Genomic DNA, 26725 nt, shown 5'->3' with positions numbered 1-26725 from the left:
ATGAGCGGGTAGTCGTGTAGTACTTCATAGAAGATGTGAACTTTGAAGATGTAGGACTTTGTGTTGCACACAGTACACAGAGCAACACTTCTGGCAAGCGAGAAAATGTTTGCTGCTGCAATTATTTTTAATACTATTTTTACATGAAAAACTTTCTTGTGGGAGAGAAACTAATTAGCTCACCATTTAGAGGGGAGGGGAACAAAGTGTGGCCCCAGTGGGACTCTCAGCAGGTAAAATCAATGATGATTTGTGCAACAGCTTCTCAAATGGCTATGCAGTGAACCGCATGCTGATACAGGCTTGCTGTGCATGACAGTGCTTGATGGATGGATAAATAGATGGATGGCCACAAGTAGCACGACGGCCCAGAGCATCCCTCGCACACTAACAGAGGCATATGCAAGCAAATGCTTTACAGTATACACATAAAACAGTAAGGAGAAACACAATTGTGGGGAGATTTGTGAATTAAGGAAGTGACACTGTGCCATTTTCCCTGTTGAAGAGAGAGCTGTAAGAGTTTCATATCGCCAGTGTTGATGGAATAGAAAAGGGCACAAATGTTCAATAACACTGTGAACATCACATGATGTCATGTAAAAAAAAAAAGCCAGGATAATCCATTTGTTGATCACTAATGTAATCACAACTGAGATTACCGGCATGTTTTGTCTGTTTTAACTGTCCTCATTTGCTTTTTTCTCTCTTTCTTCTCTCCGAAACCAGAGAGCAACAAAAACAAAAGGATGAAACATTGATGATAATTGAGTCCCGAATGTATTTTTAAATATGCACATGATGCATTAGAAATTACACTTTCTGTGTAAAGCTCTTTAGTGAGCAACCTATGCTTTGGTTAAATCATTATGAACAAAAATGTCAGGTATATAGCTGATAATAAATGTGTGCCCAAACCTTACTTATGTAGTAGATAACACCACAAAAAACCTTTGCATGCCTAAACAATGATTACAAAAATATTAACTGTAAGGCTTTGGGCCTGTGTCCATATAGTTTAAGCAGAAAATCGGTGGCGGCTTCACAGCAAGCTCTCCCAGCGCCTTTTCTTAAGACGGGCTGCATGTGAGTTTTGTTTCTATGTAAACAATATCTCAACATTAACATCAGCTAGTAAACTAACATCATGGTATGTTACCACAGGTCTGACTAAACAGCTAAAAAGCAGCAGTGACATCACCAGTGCTTTTCTGAAAAGTTCAGAGATTTTCAATTAAAAACGTCAGAAGCGGCCAAACAATCAAGGTGAAGCACTCTAAAAAAAGATGCTGGGTGTGGCACTTTCTCTTTAGCCATCTGCATGCAACTGCAGACGCCCACTCCTCACAGGGAACAACTGAAAAAAGATGCTGGCGCTGAGAAAAAACATGACACTGTATCTGACAAGTTGATCTTGATTAAAATAATTTTGGAAACCAATTGCCTTGAAAAAGTAAAAAAAGCTATTAACCTTAATATATGTTCACTTTATATTAAGTGTTTAAAATATAGCTGTGTACTTAATGTTGCAAAGTTGTTGCAACTTAAAAAATGACAAGTGAGCAGAATACAGTTACACAGCACAGTAAATGTGGTTTACTAAAGTTGCTAAAATGTTGAAAGATTCATTTAATTTAACTTTTTTTAAAGTAAAATCAACCTGTCAGATTTTACAGTGTATGTAAATGTGGGAAGAGTGGGAAGAAAAAGAGTACAAAGAGGAATAAGGATTTGCAGTTTACAAAATCTACATCATGTCAAACTGCACATTTTTAAGATGTCCGAAACATGTTCAGATAAGAAAATCTGTGTTACCTGTCTTTCAGCTATCATAAAACCACAAGCAGTGAACAAGATATCAATGTAGTTTCTTTGCTTGTTAGCCTTGAAGACAAGATAATGAGCATTTCCTCAGGCATGACTCAGCCAACATGTTGTTGTAGGGGCTCCCTCCTGCAATGTGAATAAGTGTGATGAGTGTTTTTCCGTTGCTTGTTGTAAGTCATACAGAATAGAGTAGCATCTACCCTCAGAGACCTTCGGAGGCTCTGGAGATTTTTTTTTTCCAGAGGTCATGTAACACTAATAGGTAATTCTGTTGAACCTTTGCTCTTGCTGAAACTTTTGTGCGGAGGTCTTACACACTGTCTTATAGAGGTTGATTTGCCTGAGGAGCACAAGGCTAACATGAATTCAATTTGCACTTGTCATCATCTTTTCTTGCTGATGGCTAAAACAATTGTATCTTCAATGTTGCAGCAACACAAGAGAGTCAGAAAAACAACAGTCTGCTCAGTTAGACATCCTTCTAGCCAAGGTTTCCCCATCTCAAAATAAAAAGGGTTTTGTGATATTTTTACCTTTTGAGAACCCTTCTTGTGTACTGTTTTATGATAAATTTGTGACACCCTCGTCTTCCTCTTCTCATGCGTTGTTTCACTCTGAAACTTCTACATCTCCATATTTACCCTCCCTTCAAACCTCTCTCTCAGCTGACAATGTCTTTTATAATTTCCCATTCTTTCTGTCACCACTGTTATTTTTACTCCTGTTTCCACTTTCTCCATCTCAACTCCATTTCACCCTCTTCACACCCAAATCCCCTTCGTCTCCACCCCATGTCCTTCCTTTGGTGTTGTCACTCGCCCCTTCTGAACGCCTGCCTTCCCTTGCAGGTATTCCTTCCAGGATGAGGAGGACATGTTTATGGTGGTGGACTTGCTCTTGGGAGGAGATTTGCGCTATCACCTCCAGCAGAACGTCCACTTTTCAGAGAGCACCGTCAAACTCTATGTCTGTGAACTGGCCCTGGCCCTGGGATACCTCCGCAGCAAGCGCATCATACACAGGTGTGAAGTTTTCTTTTAATTTTCTTACTGTAAACCATTTTTTTCTTTAGACTATTATATTCTTGTTTGTAAAATAACCTTTAATACTGCAGAAGTGTTTGCTGCCCTCTCTATTTTTACAAATAACTCAAGAGAAATGGTCTTCGACTAGATACCCCATTATTTCTCTTCCTGCTACCGTACATGTCCCTGTTCTGTCTCTCTCCCTTGTTTTTCGCCACCTAGTTTGAGCATTATCTACCCTGGTGTTCTTTTCTCCTTGGCTGTCTACTTCCATATCATTTTCTAATATGACTGCTCCAGCACTGTGCAGAAAGGTCAAGTTGTCTTGACATGGAGGTCACACCTGACACAACAGTTTACCCTGAGCTGCAGACTATGGCCATCATGAAATGCACCAGTTCTGTCTCCTGCTGCTGTGTCAATGCCTTATTTCATTTGTAAAATGCAGGTTAAGTGCTTCTCAGGCAGAAATATCTGCTGCTATGGCAGAGCCATCAACTCAAATAGCCAAGAAAGACATGGCTACAGCCCAATATTATTATTTTAAGTTGTTGAAGTGAGTCATAGAGTGTTGGATATCCTGTTACAGCCAATGATGCTGCCAAAAATACATTGAATACATTAAGTGAGCGAAAAGTTAAAAGCTGTCCCTCTTCTCCTTACTGGTATCACATTGCAAATGTACCTAATTTATAAAGGGACAATGAACATGCAGTGAGATGCAAAACTCCAGCAGCCCTGTCTCATACTATAATTTTCTCAACTGCTTTGGCAAATATATATTTGGAGAAAACATTTACTGATGTTGTTTCCAATCTTGCAAGTGTGTCATTGTTAAAACTGCGTACAAGTCAGACAGATGTCGTCAGTATGGCTGGTTGTTTGAAGGACAGGATTTTGACCCTGCAGTTCAGGATTTGTTTAGCATGATGTGTGGTTACAGTGGATTTTTTTTTTTTTACCCCAGTGGCACAGAAAACTAGGTCTTTATTAAAAAAAGGTTTATATCAAGGACTTTCATTCCTAATTTCCCCTTTTCCCTTTTAAAGGCAAAGTCGACCCCTCCCTGGGTTTAATTTTGTAAATTAAACATATTTTACATTCCACAACACTAATTTCAGCTGTACAACAGCAGAGTTATTTCATACCACTCTGTTGATCTGATCGATTTCAGTCTTTCCACTTGCTTGACCTGTGTTAAGATACTGTCAATGAAAAATTTCTGCGGATTTTTCACAATAAAAGTCTTCCAGCCTCCCCTTTATTGGTAAGCTTTTGGTGACTAAAACATAACGCCATGAACTGATGGAATTTGGGCAGTGGAAATGTACAACAGAATTTAGGCTACATACCTACAGCCGAAACATAAGTTGCACAGACGCAGCTCAACTTGTCTGTCGTAGCATGCCTGCAGCAGAGAGTGTCTATTACAATCAGCTGAAGATGAACAGAAGCCACGCTTCCCACACAGGCACTGCACTGCTCAACACATTGTTAAATGGCTATTCGATCTATTTTATTCTCAAAGCGCAGCTCTGCAACCCTCCAACAGGTAAAAACTATGTGGAACTGTATAAAAAAAATGAGTACAGTGTTTAAAAAAAAGATCAATATCTCCTTATACCAGAGGGAATGCAACGCAAAATAACAACCATTTAGGAGTTTTTACATTTCACAGAAAAAAACACATCAATCAGATCAATGCATCAAGTAGTTAATCCAATCCAGTTAATTCATTCAGTGCCAGTTATATAAAACACACTTCCAAGCCCTGCATATAAAACACACTTCCAAACCCTGCATAACCAACAGAATTATCAATCTGCAAAACTTGCACACAGTAAAACTGGGAGCAACCATGGTTTCTCACACATTCATTAACTTGTGGCAGCCTGTGACAAATAAAACATCTGTTGACGATGATTTTATATTTTTGGAGCTGTACTGTTTATTAGATGTACTATTGAAGTATACACTGTTCAAATATCGTACTCTGGTTACAGACAGAGCTGCTGATGACAGGCGCAGTGAAAGTGAATCTTAACTGTTTATTGCACTGTAAGTTCACATCTGCAGCCGCTGCTCCTCTCATCCACCACTCTGATCAGCTCTGACCACATCAACAAATTGATAAAGTACCCTGCAACTCAAACTATTGCTACCGCCTCACATTGACTTTTATTATGTAGGAAACCCTGCAGTAAACACCGCTGGAGGTAAAAAATCTATGCCACTTGTATTCCAGCTGTTAGACATGCAGCCAAAACACAACATAATGTATACATTCTGCCTTTTAATGATTTACAAGAGTATAAGTGCATACATTTTTTGCATGGGCGACGTGAGTAGTGCATGAATAGTGCTTTGCTTGAATATCTGAGGCACTGTGATGTCAATACTCTATCCACTGCTTTGACTTACTCCTCCACTCTGGTGACTAAGCAAAGAGGTATACAGAGAAAGAGAGGCCTTCTCAGATCGTGACTAATAGGAAGCATCACTGCAACAGAGAACAGTAATTTATCAGCACCCCCAGATAACAAATTACGCCATTTAACGTAAGGCAGACCACTTGCTCTTGTCCATGCTCTTACACCTCCACAGAAGAGAGAGAGAGAGCGAGAGAGAGAGAAATGGGACGGATTATTAATTTACTTATTCATTGGGTCCATCGAGGAATATGAATATTTAAATTATGTTTTCTATTTCAGTGCTGGAGAGACAGACTTGCCACTTGATTTGCAGGTGTTGGGGGCGTTTGTTTAGACGGAATCAACATCTTTTCAATCTGCATTCATTAGCTTCAAATAGGAAGAGGAGCTGAAAGTAACACTCAGCTCATCTCCATGGAAATTGAATATATAATTTTCTCCATCAGATGTGGACGCGCTGACTTTGGTGCGGCAAGCGAATGCACTTAAAGCTGTTAGAAAGCGTTTGTGTGTTTGCACATTCACCTGTGTATTCAGCATGTGTGTACATGCTGGATGTACACACTCGTCCTCCTTTGATCTTTGATGATTTTGATGATAATGAGGGGAGTAATGATGATAATGACATTAATCACATGCAACATGACGACATGGTATTCATGTTATTTTTAAGTTTGATCAAGACATGCTTGACATGCTTGGTAGTAGTTTGGTTCATTATCATGACTAGATGTCCAAATAAGTCCAACAAGACAAATCAGTCCAACAAAAGCAGCCATAACCCACATGGACCCATTATTAAAAGAAATTACAAATAGTACAAAAATATCAAAGTGGAATAAAATCCCTCAGAGTGTTTCTAAAGCCCCTTTACCACTGAACAAAAAAAACCTGAAAACACCCACAAACATCTGGCTTTTGAATTTAACAGGAAAGGTTACATCGACATTAACTCCCCAGTAAACTAATTATATTATTCATTATTCATAATCATCCATTATTATTCGAGTTATTCATTGACTCCAATTGGCTTTAATTGGCAGTGATGGAAATACCACACTTAATTTTGCCAGAGCCAGAGCACTAACTGTGCATTTTCCTACAATAGGTAATGCACCTAAATATGTAAGTATCCCACATATTTTGAAAGGCTACAATTATGTCACCAATGTGCTGACCTGAGTATACAAGGAAGCCGTTCTAAGTGGTCTTTTAGGCAGGTTGGGGTAGTGCAAGGGTCACAAAAATCCAGACTTTCCCTCAGGTCTTTCCCCTGGCGGGCTCAGAGCCATATGAACTTTGAGACATTTTAGGTAGGGTCTTGCCATTAACCGCCCTTACTGTTTACCGTTAAGTTTATTGGTGGAGCACTAATTTGCAGGATATTATAGGAACGGTTGGGCTCGCATTTTCGTAGGATATCATACCTCCTGCTCTGTGAGAATACCTTTACCAGCCACCATAAAATACCATGAGTATCTGTCCAAACAGCGATACAATATTGTTCAAAATTTTGTCTGCATCAGGTCTGAGAAAGGAACTGAAAAAGTAAGAGATATTTTTCAAAAAAAGTATATTTTCACTAGCCTCCATGCTATTATTTTGTTATTTGTTTGTTGTTATTTTGTTATTTACTCAACAACAACAACAACAACAACAACAACAACAAAAAACAGAAAGACATACTCATCTGGGAATGGGAATGCAGCCTATCTCCTACAAGTCTACAAAGTCTACAAACAACTGTCTACAAACTACAAAGTCTACAGACAACTGCACATTTTAGTGGGAAAAAGGTAAAGCTTAAATTTCAGTTCATTCCAATAGTACCAAAAAAGTCTTGATTAGTGGTAGAGAAGACGGCATACAACATGGTGTCGGCAGCATAAAGACTGACATCACAGTGCTGAGTCAGAAAAGAAGTATAATTCATGTACAGATTACATAGCAGGGGGCCTCATACTAATCCTTATGGATTACCATTACTAACTATTTGGGGACTTGATTTGAAACTACAGACAGCATCTAGAGTGTATGTACCCCACCTGGGTTCAAGGCAGAGGCACAGTGTTTTTTGACAAACAGAAAGTTTACCTCAGGGATATGAACACAAAAACTATGTTAGTATCTCAGAAATTGCTAAGTTTAGACATTGGGTTTGGTGTAGTCAAGGTCAGGTTACAGACGTTGGAGGGAGTTCTGTCTCTGTAACTATACTGGGATCCATAATACCATGACAGCAGCAGAGCCAACAACAGACATCTCTGTGTTTAGTATTGCTAATTACTTTCAATAATGAGCTCTTGCACTCTATGCCACTGTATGGCAAATATGAACAATCTCAAGGGAGTCAGGGCAGAGCAGCAATGAGGTTAACAACAGCAGTTCAGCTCATCTTGACAGAGCCTGGATGGAAAATCAAAGAGACGACAGCATCATCATGGGACATACAGGAGCCTCAGAGCATGAAGTATGATGCAAGGTGGAGGTTCATTTAATTCCACCGTGTTATTAGGTAGAAATGGATTTTACTTGAAGCCTAAAAAGTAGTGAACATCTTGGAAGTGTTTATAATACGGATCTTTAAAAAAAAATGTTAATATTAATGTCTGAGATATGATTGACAAAACTTAGAAAACTGTTGTAACTACCAGCTATGCTTTAAATTAATGTTTTTCTCACGATTTAGAAACAAAGAAACCTTCATCACAGTGCAAAATCTTTTATCATAAGTTGAAAATTGAACCCACATTTCAAAGACACAAATTCATCACATCACATTCAATGTAGTACTACAGTCCTTCTTCTTGACTAAGTAATCCTTTTTCGATAAGAAAGAATAATTTGGAGTGTTTATTTGTATTTTGGGACATCATGCTCAGAATATTATAGACCTCAGGGATGTGATATGTCTGGTTTAGTTCAATTCAGGGTCAGTGAGTCAGTGTTTTTAACCTTAAGCTCTCTGAGGAGTTTGTATTATTGACATCAGACTGAGTTGTTTCAATTAAATGCCATCTTCAGAGACTCAATGAGTCTCTCCAAACAAGTGGAAAGATAAATGGCAAGTGTGTGACAGGGGAAGGCAATGTGCGTGTGCGTACATTTACCTCACCACAGCCTCTTTGACATCAACAACAATTACCTCAGGCTGAATCCTCAGGTGCATTTGTTGCCTCCTGGAATCCTCATCATGGGAAGACTTGCATTTTGTCAGCCAGCTGATGCTTTTAAGAGGTCAATATTCCTTACAGCTTCATTTAGCAAACACATTGCCCATTTAAATGGTTAAGGGACTAATCATTTGGGTCTTATCAAAATGACAGAGATAAATAGAGATACTACAGGCAGATTTTTTAGACAATGATTTTGTCAAGGTATTATATTAACCTATTATTGTATATTAATTATTGTTTGCTAAAATGATGTATGGATACACTGCTTCTTGTTTTTTAACTGTATCTTGAAAGGTGTCCTTGAGTGCTTTGAAAAGTGCGTATAAATAAAATGTATCAGTAGTATTAAAAGAACCCAGCTGCATCTACAAGGCACTTAGTAAATATACAACTTTATACTTATGACACATTTTTAAAGATTTAACACACTGGTTTGGGGCTGAGTGCCACTGAAGGTTGTAGAGTATCGAGAGACAGACTAACACATTGGTTGGTTTAGGTTGTTCCATGGAAATTGTCCAGCCTATTTATTCAGTTTCCTGAAGCGTACTGAGACCCAGCTGTTGCAGCAGCAAGCCTATTTCAGCCAAGGAGGATTCTCTTTTGCAAGCTCTTTCCCCCATCTCTCTTTTTCTCTCTGACACACACACTCACACACACACACACACACACACACACACACACACACACACACACACACACACTCACACACACACACACACACACACACACACACACACACAGAGTTTATGGTGCCTTTCCCTCAAAATCCCTCTATTATCACTTCCACTTTTTTCTCTCTTGTGCCATTTTCTCTACTCACTGTACTTATTTCTTTCCCATGTTCTTCTCTCCCTCATCCTCATTTCTTAGTCTCGGTTGTACATCATCTTTCTCTTTTTCTGAGTGAGTGGCACAAAGCATAGCTCAGCTTCAAATAATTTATTTACTCCTTCATCCCTTTCTCCTCTAGAGACCTTTTGCCAAGTTGCCAAAAGGGAATATGGTCTTAATTCACCTAACTGGTTAATTGAAGGTGAAAGGAGAGAAAAAGTCTCAGTGGGTCTTCTCATGGATGGTTCTTAAGATGGAAATATGCAGCACTGCAGATTTCATGGAGGCAGACTCAGTCGTTACTCTCCATCAGCTGCTTGAAATGGCGAGCGTTTGTCATGTCGTCAAGTGAAGTATTCTTTATTCATGGAGTGTGTTAATGTTTTATTTCCCAGCGAAAGACGAAAAAGAAGAACCAGGAGGGAGGGGAAGGCAGAGCAGGGAGAAATTATATACTCATATTTCATAAATGCAGATTAAGGTGCCAGCTGGTGCCAGCCCTGTGATACTACTCACCACCACGAAATGGTGGATTGAGCATTATCATTGTCGGATATCTCCCTCAGCTCACCCCGGCTCACAACGGCAGATTAGTCGATGGGAGGAGGTTTGAGCTCTGAACATGACAGAATGTTTACGAGTGAGTCTGCTCTAAAAAGATCACTAATTGCCTGCTTGTGTATCTAACTCACGTGTCTGCCTGGAGGAGAAAGGAGGAGAGAGATTTTGGCAGAGAGCAATGTGTCCCAGCAGTCAGAGAGGCAGACGTGGAGACAGCCAGGAGGAGCTACAGGCAGTTACAGAGTCAAAGAGGGAGGAGAGAGCTGACTTTCTTTATTCTAACACTCCCTGAATGTTTCTGACTTGGTGAATTATTCATCACTGGTAATTGTGATGTGAGTTTTGGCCTTAGCTTTTTAGTGCCGATTGGCTGCTTTCAGTGTCTGCTCTGCGCTCTCCAACTCCCAAATATCAGCTCCAAATTAGACTGGGGACTTGTCAAGCCCGACTTTCGTCAACCACGCGCACTCGGTATGTGTTAATGAATAAGGAATGAAGATCTCTCAGCTCCAGAGTTGCTGCTGTCATACACACACGCGAAATGTTTACCCATGTGCGTAAACATGGTGACAGACACACGCCTGTACACCTGTGCTTCTCACAACTTGTCAGAGCTGCTTTTCTTTAGCAGAAAGAAGAAAGGGTGAGCGAGAGACGCAGCGGTTTGTCTGTTTGGAGCTTTTAGCCTCTGTAGGTCTAGTTGGGCTTTCAATTCACGTTCAAAGGCAGCGGCTGTCTGACTTGCTCTTCAATGGCTGGTGGGCGTAGGTACTTAGAACTGAGAGATTCTGACACTGTGTGTATATGCAAGTGTGTGCATATTTCTATGAACAAACTGTATATGTGTGTGTTTATGTGTGTGTTGCTTGTTTGGAGCGTGTGATGTAGCTGAGCTATGGGCTTTCTGGGGCTTCCAGAGCTCCTCCACTCCCCTTTGTGACAGAGAGGGAGAGGCACAATCTCAAACAGCTCTCTGCTTTTATTCTGGAGTGGAGAAGAGAACTACTAAAGCAACAGAGCCATGAAAGAGCCTCTGATTAAACCGCCTGCAATCTATGCCCAGAAAACCAGTGACGCCAATTTCACTGTGGTAGCTATGGATTTTTTTTCAAAAATGGAATTAAATTGGAAATCCACTAAATTAAGGACTTTTACATGGCTGAGAAAAATCCGTCCATTTGCCATTTTGCCCATAGCCAGAAAGGAGAACTCCAAATATAATGTAACGAGGATGGACCTCAAACCTCAGCGCATCTGGTAAAGTTGGAAATGTGTCAACAGCACTGTGCATTAAAAAAAACAATGACATAGAACTGAAATGATAGGTCAAATAACCAAATAGTCTACTACTATCGGCAACTACTTTGAGAAATGATTGATCGTTCAAGTAATTTCAATAAGCAAAAATGCCTCCACATGTGAATATTTGCTGGTTTTCTCCGTCACCCTTGTTAACAAACTAAACCAATTTTTGGTAAAGAAACCGTGGATTTGTTACTAGCGCTTTTTGTACATTTTAGAGATTAAACAATTATTTCATAAATACAGAAAAATAATGGGCGGATAAACTGACAAAGAAAATAGACATTGCAGCCCTTCCATTAAGCACCAAAAGCTGGCATTAAATGTCTGTAATTTCAAGCTGCAATATCCAATTGATTAATCGATTGGTTTTCAACTATTAAAACAACTGCCAGCTAATTTGATAATCAGTTAATCAGTTTGTACAATGAGTCAAAATTCTCTGACTCCTGCTTCTTAAATGTGAATACTTACTAGTGTCTTTACTCCTCTTTGGAAGGAAACTGAATATTTTTGAGTTTTGGACAAAGAAAGACATTCAGGACATTGTAGTGGGCTTTAGGAAACACTGATGAACATTTTTCACCAATTTTTCGACATGTTATAGAGCAACAACTTATCATTTAATCAATAAAATACTCAGCAGATTAATCAACAATGAAATCAACTCTCAGTTGTATCCTTTCAATAACCTTTTTTAATTTTTTTTAATGAGACCAATCCTTATTTAAAAAAAATGTTCGAATGCAGCTGCTTTTTTAGACAACAGTTGAAGACTAACTTACTTACTTTACAACTGTGTGTGTGTGTGTGTGTGTGTGTGTGTGTGTGTGTGTGTGTGTGTGTTCTTATTTGTCCTCTGCACATGTGTGTGGAATAGTTTTGTCAGTTTTAGTTCCTTTCAAAAGGCCAACACTCATTAACCGGTATCTCACTGGTTAATTTTTGAGAACAATAAAGACGTGAAATACAAAACAGCCCGTCCTTTCAGTTCAGCACTCCAATGACTCATGAGGATAGCGCTGTATTTCAAAGGGCAGTATATTTAGAGGTGGTGAAATTTTTATGTCTTCAGATATAAAAGTCTTGATTTTTATTTTACTTTCTGTTGGCTTTGCTGACAGCTGGCCAGCCACGTTGTCATGTAGAAAGACACCCACTGTCCACGTTAACGGTTAACCACTGACATCTCTAGTGTGAAAATGTGGATGCTTTTAGCTTGTCAGCTCTTAAAGTGATCGGAGTGTGTGGCTGTATGGTTGCATGATCTGTGTGAGTGTGAGTGTGTGTGTGTGTGTGTAAGCCTCTGTTCTCAGGTGTGCTGGCCCACTCCAGTATCAGCGCAGTATCATATTACCAGGTACAGGTTTCAGTTACTCCTCTCCCTCTGATAGAAGGCTGTAATGAGGCCATTAGATCCTGCTAATAGCTTGTAGGGTCAGTCAACCGAGAGAAAAGCCGAGGGGATCAGCTTGCACTGAGCTCTCCTGGCCTCTTGTCTCACTCCATCCTTCGTTTTTTTGTAATGCTCACGTCATTCCTTTTACTCAACTTGCACAGTTTGCTCTATGTACTCTCTGCCCCTCTTAGCTCTCTTAAGCCCTTTTCACACATCTATCTCTAAAATGTTCATGTGTGGAAACGGATCAATTTTCAGGGAAATCTGTACTCTCAGTTTCCCTCCTCAAGACCTTGTAAAATATCAGGAAAAATGCTGGTACATCTGTGTTGTGCATGAAAGCAGTGAAACAGCAGGAACGAGCACTCAAAGGGTTATACTCTTCTGACGAAAGACCCTTTTAGGTGGAGTGAGTGAACCCATCACAAGATGCTGCAGATGAAGTTAAATTACAGCTAATGTATCAAATGTGTATTTCTGATTCAAGTATATCACAAAAAACGTTACGTGTCCCACAAACTTGTTGAATATGAAATACATCAGAAGAAAATTGGCACTGTATAAAACAGTCCTTTGTACGTTACTTGTTTTATGGCGGTTAGCATTCTTAAGTGAAACATTACTGCCATTTGTTGGACTGTCTTTTGCCCCATCTGTTCCTGAATTGCCACAGCACGTGAGGCAAGAAGTGAATGCAATGTTCCTGAATGTCGTGCATGTGTGAATAGTGAAAATCAACCTGAATGGTTATCCCAGTTATTTACCAGGAACTGTGTGAAAGAAACTCTAATCTTCCTCCCTCTTTTTCTTGGACTAATCCAAGCCGTCGTGGCTCCCCACTTCATTTTCTAAAATTTTCAGTAGAGGATAGCACTAAAAGATTACTCAAATTGTCACCATCCCCAGCCTATTTTCATTTCCAGATCATCAAATACTAATGCTTTGGCACGCCCCTTGGCTTGTCTTATCAATGCCAAAGCCACCCTTTCAACTACCTCCAATGTAATCAAATCTGTGGGAATACTTAACGCTGAGAGCATCTGATGTAGTATGAGGAACATATAAGTCCACGTGTGGCAGGAGAAGGATGGACAAAACAAAAGCAGACTTTCAGCCAGGAGATCGCAGTTTATGTCCCATGTGAAACCAAAAGTCACCGTTGTTTTAAGGTAAAGTTACAAAATTCTAGTGATGGGTATCGTTAAGCTTTTAACCTTACTACTACTCTCACCGATACTGCTTTTCAATCCAGTATTCAAATGGTACTCTACCACTCTAGATACACAGATTCCATGTCCCCAACCTCCCCAGAGATGCACGGGCTGCACCCATGAGTCTATGAAGCCAGGGGTCAGCACGCGCGGGGCCCCGCCCCTGCCTGTTGCCCAGCTGCCAAACTCTGATTCCGACCATGCAGATAGGAGCCCCACAGGATGGTGGCGGGGGGTGTGGGGGTGTGGTGTCCCCGTACTGGGTGAGGTACTCTCAACACTAACTGGCTGAGTCATCACAGTCTTTGTGACTTAATTGTGATGGGTCGATACGGCTCCAACTACCGACTGGGCCCTACGGCCAAAGGCCCGCCCAACAGACACTCGCCTACATGCTCCACCCCCCTGCCAGTTTGGCTCCGGGGGGGTTGCACTGAGGTTTGAGGTCCTATAGCTCTACATCGCTCTCACTCAGTAAATGTATCGCTGTCTGACTTACTTATTCTGTCCACTTACTCCCACTCAGTCTGGCCATTTTCCCAATTCATCCCTTTCACCCTTTCCCCTGATCTCAGTTTATCTTCATATTTGATACATCTACTGTATCTCCTTCCCCATCCCTCTATTTCCCTTTTATTTTCTGGCAGAGTGATTCATACACAGCTGTCAATTCATATGCAAAGCACCTGTGATGATCATAATATTGCTTTTTACTCTGAGATGAAAATAAAAATCTGAAACTCTGAGAATCTGACTGAAAGATGTACACCTGAAAGATGAAAGAGGACAATTTCATGTTCGACTGCCGTACCAAAAAATGACTGATGATCACAAATTGCTACCAGCTAAGTCATTGCCAGCGTACAGTGCAAGATCTCGGTTTAGAAGCTGAATTCAAGTATTTCCTATATTATTTTTTTCCCATCACATTTCATCTGATACAACAGTGTAACTCTTTCATCCTGCTCTCCTTTTTGCTGTGTCACCTCTGAAAGCATCCCGTTCAAAGTAATAAACACTTGCAGATGGTAGAGGTGTCACCTAGCCAAACATACCAATCTCCATACAGCACTGGTGTGACCGGGGCTGCAACAGACCCATCTGTTTCTCTGTACTAATAGACTGTGCATTGCATTTATGCACGCTAATAAACATAAAACAAATCTGCCAGCTAAATGAGCAGGTGACAACTCAAAGGGCATTCAAGTCTTCTCTTTTACCAGAGTAAAACAGAAAAGCAGAAAGGATTCGATAATTAAAAACTGAATTCATAAAAGTAACATGCATAAAAAATTCTACAAGTTACTGCATCCAGTACACACTGCATGAAAAGAAAGTTTTATCAATTAGAAAATGTTTCAGTGGAATTCATCACACAAGATGCCTTCTAAAGAACGTTCATGAAAGGATTTCAAATGTTTTTTTGTAACTATAATCAACATCATAGCAGGACACAGAAAACACTAAAGAGTCTCGCTGAGTTAAGGAAAAAAAATATCCCGTGAATATTAGCAAAGCTCTTTCCCCAGACATCATCATTACTGAGCCGCCTGACCTACTTTTCATTATGACTTTATTTTGATAGAAAGACTTTAGTTGGTAATTGCTGGGTAATTCTTTTATGTCAGATTCTGTGAAAGGAAAATAGAGTTTAATTCATGGATCATTAAACCAAATGCAACTGAGAAACTGAGTATTGATTGTGACTGTTAGAGTAGGCTTCAGAAGTCTCTGAGGTTTATAAAATATTGACTATTTCAGTGCAAAACTGCTATTCATACAAGGCTGAGCACACTGAGTTTGTGTGGGACTATTCTTTCATTTGTCCAGTTTTGTTTTAAATCAGTCTCATTATTTTGCATTTTGTAGTAAATCCTGCATCTCTCAGTTAACCATAATAGCCGTTTCAGGCAGAGCAGACAAAGAGCCAAGCGAATCTTACCAATGGAGGTGTAAAAGTGCAAAGATACCTCAAGCTATAAAACTGCAATAGTCACATTTATGGTAAATAATACTGAATTTTTCTTTAAAGACAAAGCATTACTGTATTTTATTGCACTATTAATTCATGCTGGTCCCAAGCGTTAATGCAACAGCAGGTCTTTGCTTTTTCATCTCAGAAAATGCAGCCTGGTCTCACTCCCAAAGCGTCAAAATATGCCATTCAGGCAGTGTCCCCTGTGTCAATATAATGACACCTGGTGCAACGTTTAGCATCTGTGTAAGAAGCACCACGCCTTCCACCAACTCCAGTGTTAACCCAAGTGTGTATTATTAGATGCTCAGATTAACGTCGTCAATAGACGTAGTTTAAAAAGCATGACTTGTCTTTCAGGATGAACAAGAGAGGAGGTGAATGGGTAAAAAAAAAAAAAAAAAAACTTTGACCCTGGAGTTTGGTGTTCAAGACCAACAAAGAAAAACAACATTACATTTTGCCCAAGTGACAAATATGACGACTAAGGACGAGATCATGCTGAAAAACACTAACGCAGCTCCACAGACCAAAGACACATACAATCACATATCAACTCAGCTCTCTTTCTGGAGTTTGGAGTAATTATTTGCAAATATATCAAGAGGTCAAGAGTGTTGAGCTAAAATACATGTTTGAGGCCAACTTGCTCTCAGACACATTCACTTTTCTATAAATTTTCCATTGTTTTAGCTGCTTCTGCTGCAGCCATATCAATGTTAGCAAGCCAAAACAGGGTGTTAGGTTACTCTTTAGTGTCCACTGTCAGAAGAACAGATCAGTTGTGGCCATCATCCTCAGCTCTCCCTCAGCAGCATGGCTTTCACCATGCACCACTTCCCAATGAGCCTTGCTGCTTTGCTTTATCTCTTGAGCCAGTTGTCTCACCCCCTCTCTGTCCTGTGGCTTCAACAATGGCAGTGTGGCCTTTAACTATAAAAGAGGCTTCCTTGTTCTGCTTTTCTAGCAGTGACACATGCCCCTCCTGTCTCCCCTATAGTGCCAGCCTTTGAGGCAAATGTCAGCTAATTAAGGGTTACATGGTCGACCTTTCTCACCCCCACCTGGGCCTGCGCCACTCGATCCGCCAAAGCACCCCCAGAGCCGAGCTCGGTGCTACAGGTTGTCTCCGAGAGCGTGCCGCAGAAACCCACATATGCACACGCAGGCACACACAAAATGCAGGTCAGCATGGCCTTTGATATGCTAAACACTGCTAGGCTCCTACAGGGCAGTAGACTCAATTAGAGGAGACACTTGCTGTCTAACACTGAGGATGCACAATGAGTTGGCTATCAGCTGAGAGATGATTTGTGTTACAGTGATACAGTCTCCATTTTGTTGTGTTTCAGCATAACACAAAAATGTCATCTGGAATGTCCTTTGATTGGTACTGCCAAATCTTTTCCCTCTAAATCAGCTTGAAGGTCATTTAAGATGCAGCGACCCCTCCCTCTTCTATTTGGTACAGTGTTTTAAGTGTCATTCTGTAACAATGAGTTTCAGGGTGTGGTAATTCTCAAAAAGAGTACTGCATTTGATCATCATGCACAAGTGGAACATTTGAGAAGGGCAATGAATATTGAATATCGTCTCTCCAGTTCAAAGCATCTTTAGCACTGTGGGAATACGTTCCAGAGACGAGAGAACAGAGAGAAGCCGAGAACACACTGTGCCCTTCCACATTTTTAGTCTGCAGCTACACACATGCATCAAGAAACGGACTGTTCAGATGAAAAAAACTCTCATGTATCTTCGGAGAGGCAGTGATTATTAGAATTTGGCACTGTTTAGTTTACTACATGTCTTTGTGTGTGTGAGCTATGTTTCTTTGTGTAAATAGGCCAAAAAAAAGATGTAAGCACATATGTTAAGGAATGGTCCAAGTGGCACAGACAATGTTAGAAAAGAAAGATAAAGCGTCAAGGACAGACAAAGATGAGTGAATATGAGAGGAGAATAGCTTTGCTTTGAATTAAAATAAATGGCCAGAAGGGATGCCATTGGGTACTGAACCGTACTTTGAAGTGGCTGATTGTCATCAGGGACCTTTGTGCTCACTGGTGCCTTCATGTCACTGTGTAATCATCTGGGAATCCACCGTCTGTGTTGCTCAGACATCTGTTGTTAAAATGTATTCTCTCTATTAATTCACTTTCTATGGTTCCAGAACTTTGCAGAGTGTTTAATAGGCCATCCCTAGTGCATTACTCTCATGAGAAGAAACAGTGATTAAAAAAAGAGAGCATTTATCAACAAATGTGTGTCAAAACTACAAAAAAGACATGAGTAGCTGAATTTAAAATGGTAAACGTCACTATACTGCAACAATACAGAAACACAGTCCATCAAAATATAATATATGGGCTGACTGATGGCTCATTTTTGTGGCTAAAATGTTTTCTAGGAAAGGAAATCAATGTCAGAAGTACTTTATTGATCCTATAATCTTGACAAATGAACAAAACTATCAGGAGTTTTGAGGCACAAATGCAATTGAAAAAAGTAAGAAGCTATCATTAGGCTATTAACGAACTACAGCACACTACAATACAGTTGCATGATTAAATGTCGCTGCCACAACAAGGCTGTAAAGCCACGTTCTGCGCAGCTTGGCATGATGACGTTCTTTAGTCTCATTTAGCCAGATGTTGGCAACCAGCAGCCGCCTTGTTAAAGACACATAAAATTATTTTATACCGTAGAACAAAATGTTAAAGTTTCTAAAATTTCTGTCTGTGATACATATATACAAATATAAAAAAATGTGTATTATGCCACCATACTGTATACAATATGTATAATATGTGTCTTATATTTCAAATATTCATTTAAGAGTAGTGCTAGTAATCATTATTTCTATGAAAACATAACATTGGAGGAACAAGAAAATATAGCAGTGTACCAAGTAAGGTATAACTTTGCTAGTAGACAATACAGGGTTTTATGTACTCTGTGATCTTTCCCTCGTAAAATCTAAACAGAAGTGAAACTTTTGAAGTCTTATGACCACACTCAATACATCTTTTAGTGTGCAGGTAGTTTTCTGCTTCCAGTTACAGATTCGACTTCCAGAACAATTTGGAGTAACTGTGTTGCTTCACAATGCCATTTGGATTTATGTGATGTCAAAGCAAAAAAAAAAAAAGATGGCACAGAGAAACAACTGCTTGAAAATGGGAGAAAAACAGAGAACCCAAAGGATGATGAGAAACAAGTACGAGCTGTGACTTTAGTCAGACCCTTAGTCTACACCTGCTCCGCTTCTCAGGTGTCTCAGCTCCTCCCACAGCTTAACCTGCTGTCCAGTCTTAGCTCCATTTGTTTTCCTCACACACCTGATACACAGTGGTGCAACAGCGTGCCATTTTAAAGTTTCGATCGGGGGTTTTATGTTTCAATTTTTGTCATTTACTGAAGTGAAATGACTCAAAAACAGTGAGTCAGCCTACTTGTATATTCACCTCGTATTACATCTGATGATCCGCGTACAGTTTTGGGTATTAAGCTGTTTTGTCTAATGACATCAGCAGCAGAGAAAAAAGTGGTTTGTTTAGAATAAGCAGAGGAACTGGGTAGCTGATATGAGCAATGTAAGCTCCCAGGCAGGCCAAAGAGGAGAGTGCCACCTACAGAAACTCAAGTGTCATCTGCAGTAAATAAGACATCAGAGTACCACCCACACAGTTTTATTTACAGGTGGACTGTGGGAAGTGCAGTGCTGAAACACTGTGAGCTTATCTCAAAAGAACCAAAATTAAGGATCTTGCGGATAACTTCTTTAAAACGCATTTCTTTAGATGTATCTCATGGGACCAAATGTGCGATGATATGATGAGACAGGGATGTCTGACAGTGTCATCTCAGTCTGACATCACTGTTCTGATTTTAACACATTTCAGCACAATGTTTTAATTCCACCGACTGTGTCTAAAAGAGTCACTGAAAGCTCTCATCAGAACCAGAATCTGTACCATTGCCAAATAACTTTTCACATACAAAGAATTCAAAGTCAAAGTCATTTTATAAGCTGGTTGTTTATCAAATAACCCATCGTAATATTTCATACTCAAAGGCACAGCATTGCGATGTAGCCTCAGACTGAATTTTTTAAAATCTATTTTGAGTAATGAGAAAATGTATTAAAGACTACTCTTGGCTTCTTGGCTTTGGATTACCAGGGTTTAGGCTTAATACATATCAAGAATGCTTAGGTGTTTAAGGTTTTAACAAATGATACTGAACTAGCTCCTTCATATTCGTACTTAACATATCTTATTTAGCTATTGTTGCCTGAAGACTTTGGCACTCATTCTCCTAAAAGACAGATTTAGCAAATCCCACTCCACTGCTCATTTTAAATATTTGCACAGTTATCATGCAAATACAATCTGATATATGCTGCATACTAATCCCACTGTACTTTCCCTTCCAGGGACATCAAACCTGACAACATACTACTGGATGAACATGGTAAGATCCCTTCTCTAATTATAAGTTAAATTGTTTTATATGGAGGTGAGGTGGTGGAATTCTAAGTCAATCACAGTTTGTTTTCCTAATATTTATGCATAGTAATTACAATTGACTTGCTCATATGGTAACCTGACTTGACTTGACATCCCAAATTCAAGACTAAGCAGCTTCTGACTACAGATTTTACAGAACCTCCAACCTCTGGGATCACTTCTGCACAGATCAAAAGGAGTTGCAATGCTCAGAGGCAGGATTCACAGTTACTGCCTAGACAGGCCTTGCAGCATAGAGAGGGAGAATACCTCATACCTTATTTTAACAAATGCAACACAGAAGAGTGCACATGTGCCTTGATAATTTCAGGACACAATGTCAGTCTGCGTTGGTTTAAGCCCTGTGACATTCACACGGTGTTCCTTTTGTCTGAAGTATGAGATGAAATAAGACGGAGTGATGTCATAGGAGTGTGGAGGACAGAGTGATATTCATGATGCCTCTTGTGTGAGGTAAAAACCCTGAGTGATTGATTAGTTGTCATCATAGGCTTTGGCATCATTGTCAATTTCACAGAACTAGACGTAAGCGGACACACACACACACACACACACACACACACACACACACACACACACACAATTAAAAAAAGGGAAAGTGAGCAGTGTGTGTGTGTGTGTACATGTCAGTGGGAGGGGTACAATTATAAATCAAGGCAGTGCAAAGGCAGACTGTAAATTCCTTTATCAATATGTTAATTAAGAGGAATATTAATGTACTTTATCTTATGATCCATCCTTGAGAAATATACAGACATTACATAGACGAGATGGCGCACCCCATTCCGCAAAAGGTTTTATGCTGTTCGATTTTTTGCAAACTGGCTGAACCGACATTTGTTGTTATTGCATGTTCTGGTATATTAAAAAGTAGCCTCCATCAGCAACCTGTACCGACTTCCTCACAGCACTAAATCCAACTTGCACTTCATTAGTAATAAGCAATATGACAGCTTGCTAGACATAATATTATGTTAGTGCGCAAACAGACTAATGGAGCCACTACTGAGTCTGTTACCAGATTATAGCACCAACGCCAGTAACATAGTCTGTTAGTCTCAAAAATAGAAATAATGTGTTGGTTGTCCTGCTCAAGTTCTCAGGAACAGTAACAGGCTTTGAAGCCAATTTTAAATCATGGCACAAACATGGAACTGAACTTCCATCCATCATGTGATTCAATGGGGCCCAAACAGACTTTTTCCCCATAGACTTGCATTCTGATAAAAAACGTGATTATCTATCGATACATTTTTTGAGCGTCACAACCCCTGCAACATGATTGGAGTCAATAATGGGATTTGATCCATTCAGTCCACAAATGATTAAATCCAAGGTTCCCACACATTTTTATAGTAACAAAATTTTAAAACTTTTGAATAATTTCAAGGACAACTTTGTTTTTCTTCTTGTCCCACTTGCCCTGAGTTTGTCAACATAACACATTCAAACTCTGTTCAAACATCATTTCATGTAGCTGTCAAACATGAAGAGAGAGACAGAATTAGAAAACTAACAAAAAAAACTTGGAATCATATGTGATGGGGTGGGGGGGCAGTAGCTCAGTTGGTAGAGCAGGTGCTCCATATACAGAGGCTAAGACCCCGCCGCAGCGGCTGCGGGCTCGATTCCGGCCCTGGCCCTATGCTGTATGTTGTCCCCTTTCTCTATCCCCCTTTCATACTTGAACTGTCCTATCTGAATAAATGCAAAAGCCAAAAAAAATAATAATCTTTAAAAAAAAAAGTAAAAAACTGAAGCATGTAAGAACAACGTTATGTCAACAGCTTCAGAAAACAAATTTGCTGTTGTATCACACTATCCATGTTTCTTCATGTTTGTTGTTGTCTAGCAAGAAGGCACTTTAATGCAGTGCTGGTGACAGGAAGTCACATGTCAAATAAAATATGGTGTAAGCATGAAAAAAACACTTGGAATAGGCATGTTATATCCACTCTGCCAAGGTCAAATAGAGAGGCGTTTATGACTGTTCTCAGCTATACTGTCTTCCAGTCAGAACTAGTCATCAACAAACGTATCTCAAGAAACAGAGACACCCCAAGGTCTTCTACTCTTTACTACTGCACAGTCTGAACCTTCCCTCACATCAAGGTCACAATTTCCCTTTGAGATATTCAACAGATGGCATAACAGTGAGTCAGCAATTTACATATACATTTTAGTCATATTCTACCACAGTTTATGTCCTTGAATTGACTTAACTTAAGAATCCTGTCATGAATCTTAAACCTGTTACAAGTGGCAGACATCACATATTAACAGTATAAATCCTATTATGAACTAAACTCTGAGTCATCTGATGATTTGCTATAGTAGACACTATTTGAAAAGTATTTTGAGAATTAACTTTATGAGTTATTGCATGCATCATTGCAAATCTATACGCATAGGTACATACAAGAGCATCTCTGTTATGTAGCACACTTTCTGGCAATTGTTGTAATATGTTAAGGTTGAACTGAAATTTCTACACAGCATTGACATTTAAGTCCATGAATAATCAGCTAACTAACTATACTACACTATACACTACTACTTATCTCCGTCAGGTAAAATTAAGCAGTTTAGACCAAACCACGAAAATCAGACTGAGACCAAAAGTGTCCAGAAACTTTTGGCCATGTCGTGTGCACACATACAGACACACGGACCCACAAAGTCCTGAGATTTTGGAGGGCACTGGGCAGCTGCTCAAGGGATATGTGGGATGGCAGCCCCGCTGTCGCTACAAACTGGAAGCAGACAAAGAACGACAGAAAGAGAGAGAGAGAGACAGACAGAGACAGAGAGAGAGGTGAAATGGAAGACAGAGCCAGACAAACAGGGAGAGCCAAAAGGATACGACAAAAAAAGTGATGAGCAAACATTTCTGGAAAAAAAGATTTGTCAAAGGAAGAAAAATGGGGCAGACAAAGAGAGGAGATATGCAACGAGGAGAGATAAAGAAGGGGGAGAAAGAGAATGGCAGATTTGTCAGCCTCGTCCTGATTTCCACAGGACAACAGATGTTCACCTGTGCTTTCTCTCTCTGTGTTTGTGCGTGTCCTTTCAAACTCAATAAGCACTTCTCTCCTCTTCATGCATTCTACTCACACTCTGTTTTTTTCTTTCCTGTGCAAACCTGTAGTTTGCCTCTCCACTTAAGTCTAAAACAATTGGGGGCAGCAGGCTGTTTGCCTCTGCACACAATGTCACTTTTTGCAAGATGGAAGTGACCTGCTCCCCCTGTGTTCCTCTGGGAGCTGCTTCATAGAGAGAAAAACAATTTACTCACGCATGTGCCACATAGCTGTTTTGATGAAATAGCCCCAGGATGCTGAGAGAAGCTCCAAGAGGGCCGCTGACTAGGTTATCAACGGTGAGCATGCACACATGCTTCAAAAGCAGGCGCCACATTAAGGTGATATGATGAGGGAAACCACAGCTTTATGCTCCGCCTCCAAACAAATACAAAGAAGTGATGGTGCATATGTTTGCCACATCGACACCTATGGGAAACATTAAGTCTATGATTTTTCTTGACAAGAAATAGCAGGTAGATTATTCACAGTAAATCTGAGAGTCCATACAGGAAATTCATAGGGACAGTTGCCTGGATGGTGTTGACAATGCACTGGAGTATTTCAAGAGTGCTGAACTTACGCTATGAATTCACAACTCCTGCTTTGTGAAATCTGTAGGGCTGTACCCAACTCAAAATTATGCCTGTCGAATCAGATTTGGCTGTACAATACAAATATTCAATGATTCACTTTGGGTTTTTTACAAAGTTCAGTGTGACAGCAGCATTCATGTCAGACAGCAAAAAAAAATGACGGCCTTTACAACTGGTCTTAAATGTCTGACACAACATATCAGGCAAAAGTCAGAGACTGTATCGAATCAAGGTTCTTTGAGCTGTAAATTCACCAGCTCTAGGCAGGTCTCTCCTCTCTGCCACTGTGCTGCTGCCTGCATGTCAGTAGCAGCTTGTAACAAAGAGTAGTATAACGGTTAAGAGCACTCACTCCAAAGCAAAATCTGGGGACCTAAATGTTACTGACTAGCAAAAAAAAGAAAAGAAAAAAGACTACTGGACTTAAAGCAGTTTTAAGTTTGGCCTACAGAAATCCAGGATGGAACCATTAGTAAACTTATTTGTGTATGTTCACTGTATGTATGTATGTATGTATGTTACACAAGTGTCATCACAGTGGGGGTGTTGTGAGGCAGCACTAAGCAAAGAGAAATTAAAAGTAGCAGAGATATGCAGCCGCATGACATAACCTAAGGATCAAACCCGACAGTTGTGGAGGTAATCCCATATCCCATCAGCTAAGCCAACAGGAAATCAACTCGCAGGGAGGAAACAGTTTAACTGGAGACAAACGGGTTAATCTCATGTGCTGACTTTACATTTTAGAGCACAAGATTTCATTTGAATTAAAGAAAATGCTACCAATCTGAACTAAATTTATTACTTCAACAAATTTGGATTTGTCATGTATTCACTTTATTTAGTGTGCACGCATGATCAATGTGAGTGAAGTGTCCTACTCACAAACAGAGCAAAAGCAGCTTAAAATACAAAGTAAAAAAATGCAATGAATACCTGTATTTAAAAAACAAAAACTAGAATTACCATCTCATGGTTGTATGCCTCCGCAAACCAGTTATGTTACAGTTTATATCCATGTCTGTCCAGACTACAATGTAGCCATGACAGTTGACAATGCTTACAGTATGGATGTTGCTACAAAGAAGCTTCATATTCTCAAACATGGATGCTTCATACACATCTTACACCTGACTACACAGAAGATCTGTAGACACCACCGTTTCAGGATGGGCACCCAAAATTATAATGTCACAAATTAAGTATTCAACCCAGTGTCCCCATTCTGTTACTGAGTTATGACGTTGAATAATGGCCAGAAAAGTCTTCTTGTAGAACATTATGATGTCACAGTAAAGTTGGCCTTTTGGATATAAAAGCTTATCACGTCATCATTATCCTATTAGACATTTGTGTTTAATGTTGTCATAATTAGCTATGAATTTCTGAATTATGGCCAAAAATGTGTTTTGTGAGGTCACAGTGACCTTGATCTTTCTTGGCCAAATTCTAATCAGTTTATCCTTGAAGCCAAGTTGGGTGTTTGTACCAAATTTAGGGAAAATTCCCTCAAGGCCTTCCTTGAGAGGGCATCTATGCAACTGAAACAGAAGCACGGTCACAGTGATCTTTGACTTTCGACTACCAAAATCGAATCAGGTCATCTGAGAGTCCCAGTGGATGTTTGTGTCAAATTTGATGAAATTCGTTCAAAGCTGTCATGAGATATCGTATACATTAGAGTCCCCCAGTGTATAAAAGGCCCGGCGGGCCACCATGCCTGACCTGACCCCCTGCCGGGCCAAGCAGTTTCTTTTTCTTTATTTAAAAAAAGAGGTTTATGAACTCCAGTCACAGTGGGGCGGCTGGGGACAGGGAACATAAATATAGCTCAACGGTGACATCGCTTGGTCAATGTGAATACAGCTCATCTGAGATCAGTTTTCTTTTTCAACACCTGAAGACTACGCCTCAAACCACTCCCAAGTATCACATGCTCGATTCCACTGGCAGAATGTCGAGACCATTACCACTGCGACGCTGTTTTGCTCCGTCCTCCACGCGGCTCTATATCCCACCGGGACATCTGAGAAGCGTTTCAGAAGCAGAGCTTCTTGCAAGCTGATAATCTAGACACTATGAGATTTCAGCATTTTCCCTTAGATTTTGTGGTCTTTTTTCCTTGATTTTAGTGACTACCGTGGCACTTTGTTGGGCTGCGGCCTGCAGTCCAGCCATGGCGAGGTAGATCAAAGAACTTCGGCCATTTTTTCTCAAGTCAATAAAAAAAGCTCATCTTGATAGTTACACAGATCGGTAAAAATAAATCCAGTTCATATCGATCTTATTAATTATGCAGATGACTAATTAATAATTTAATCATAAACGAAATAGATATGAGAGATAAGATTTTAACTGTGTTTTTGTTAACAATACAGTGTTGTTGTTAATTATGATCTACTTCCTGTCTATTTCATGTACAGTGACTGTTATCAGGAGCATTCATTCTCCTGCTGACAGAATATGGAGGGCTACTAGACGGAGAAGCAGCAGATGCAGTCGATGTAACATTTTAGTCAAGTTAAAAATGATCCCGAGTCTGTGCAAGGCGTTTTAATTTAAAAACTGACCAGATGCAGTGCTGCTTGATTTCCTGCCTGGTACGATCTACTCTGTGCAGCTTGACACAGTTGCTGTCCATGTCTGGCAAAGATAGACTCGCTGTGTATTTCACACGGAGCAGAGCAGTGAAACGCTGTTGAGACGTTCTGAGGCGCGCTCTGTGGAGTAACGAGCATTGATTAAAACGTCTGCGATCGGCTGCAGAGGCCACACCTC

The 26725-nt window shown here is 40.0% G+C and overlaps 1 protein-coding gene across 1 annotated transcript in view; it reads left to right on the top strand.

Moving 5' to 3' along the window:
• Positions 1-26725, top strand: part of stk32a (serine/threonine kinase 32A) — a 77757-nt gene that overhangs the window by 25086 nt on the left and 25946 nt on the right. Inside the window, exons 5-6 of the mRNA XM_088088648.1 lie at positions 2676-2849; positions 20178-20215. Of these exons, the coding sequence (XP_087944774.1) occupies positions 2676-2849; positions 20178-20215 (212 nt within the window). The remainder of the gene's footprint in view (positions 1-2675; positions 2850-20177; positions 20216-26725) is intronic.

The sequence above is a fragment of the Plectropomus leopardus genome, chromosome 15, assembly GCF_026936395.1.
Source record: "Plectropomus leopardus strain MGB_pleo_1.0 chromosome 15, ASM2693639v1, whole genome shotgun sequence".
NCBI classification, from domain to species: Eukaryota; Metazoa; Chordata; class Actinopteri; order Perciformes; family Serranidae; genus Plectropomus; species Plectropomus leopardus.
Note: the sequence above shows the minus strand (reverse complement) of the source record. Positions and strands in the feature narration are given on the sequence as shown.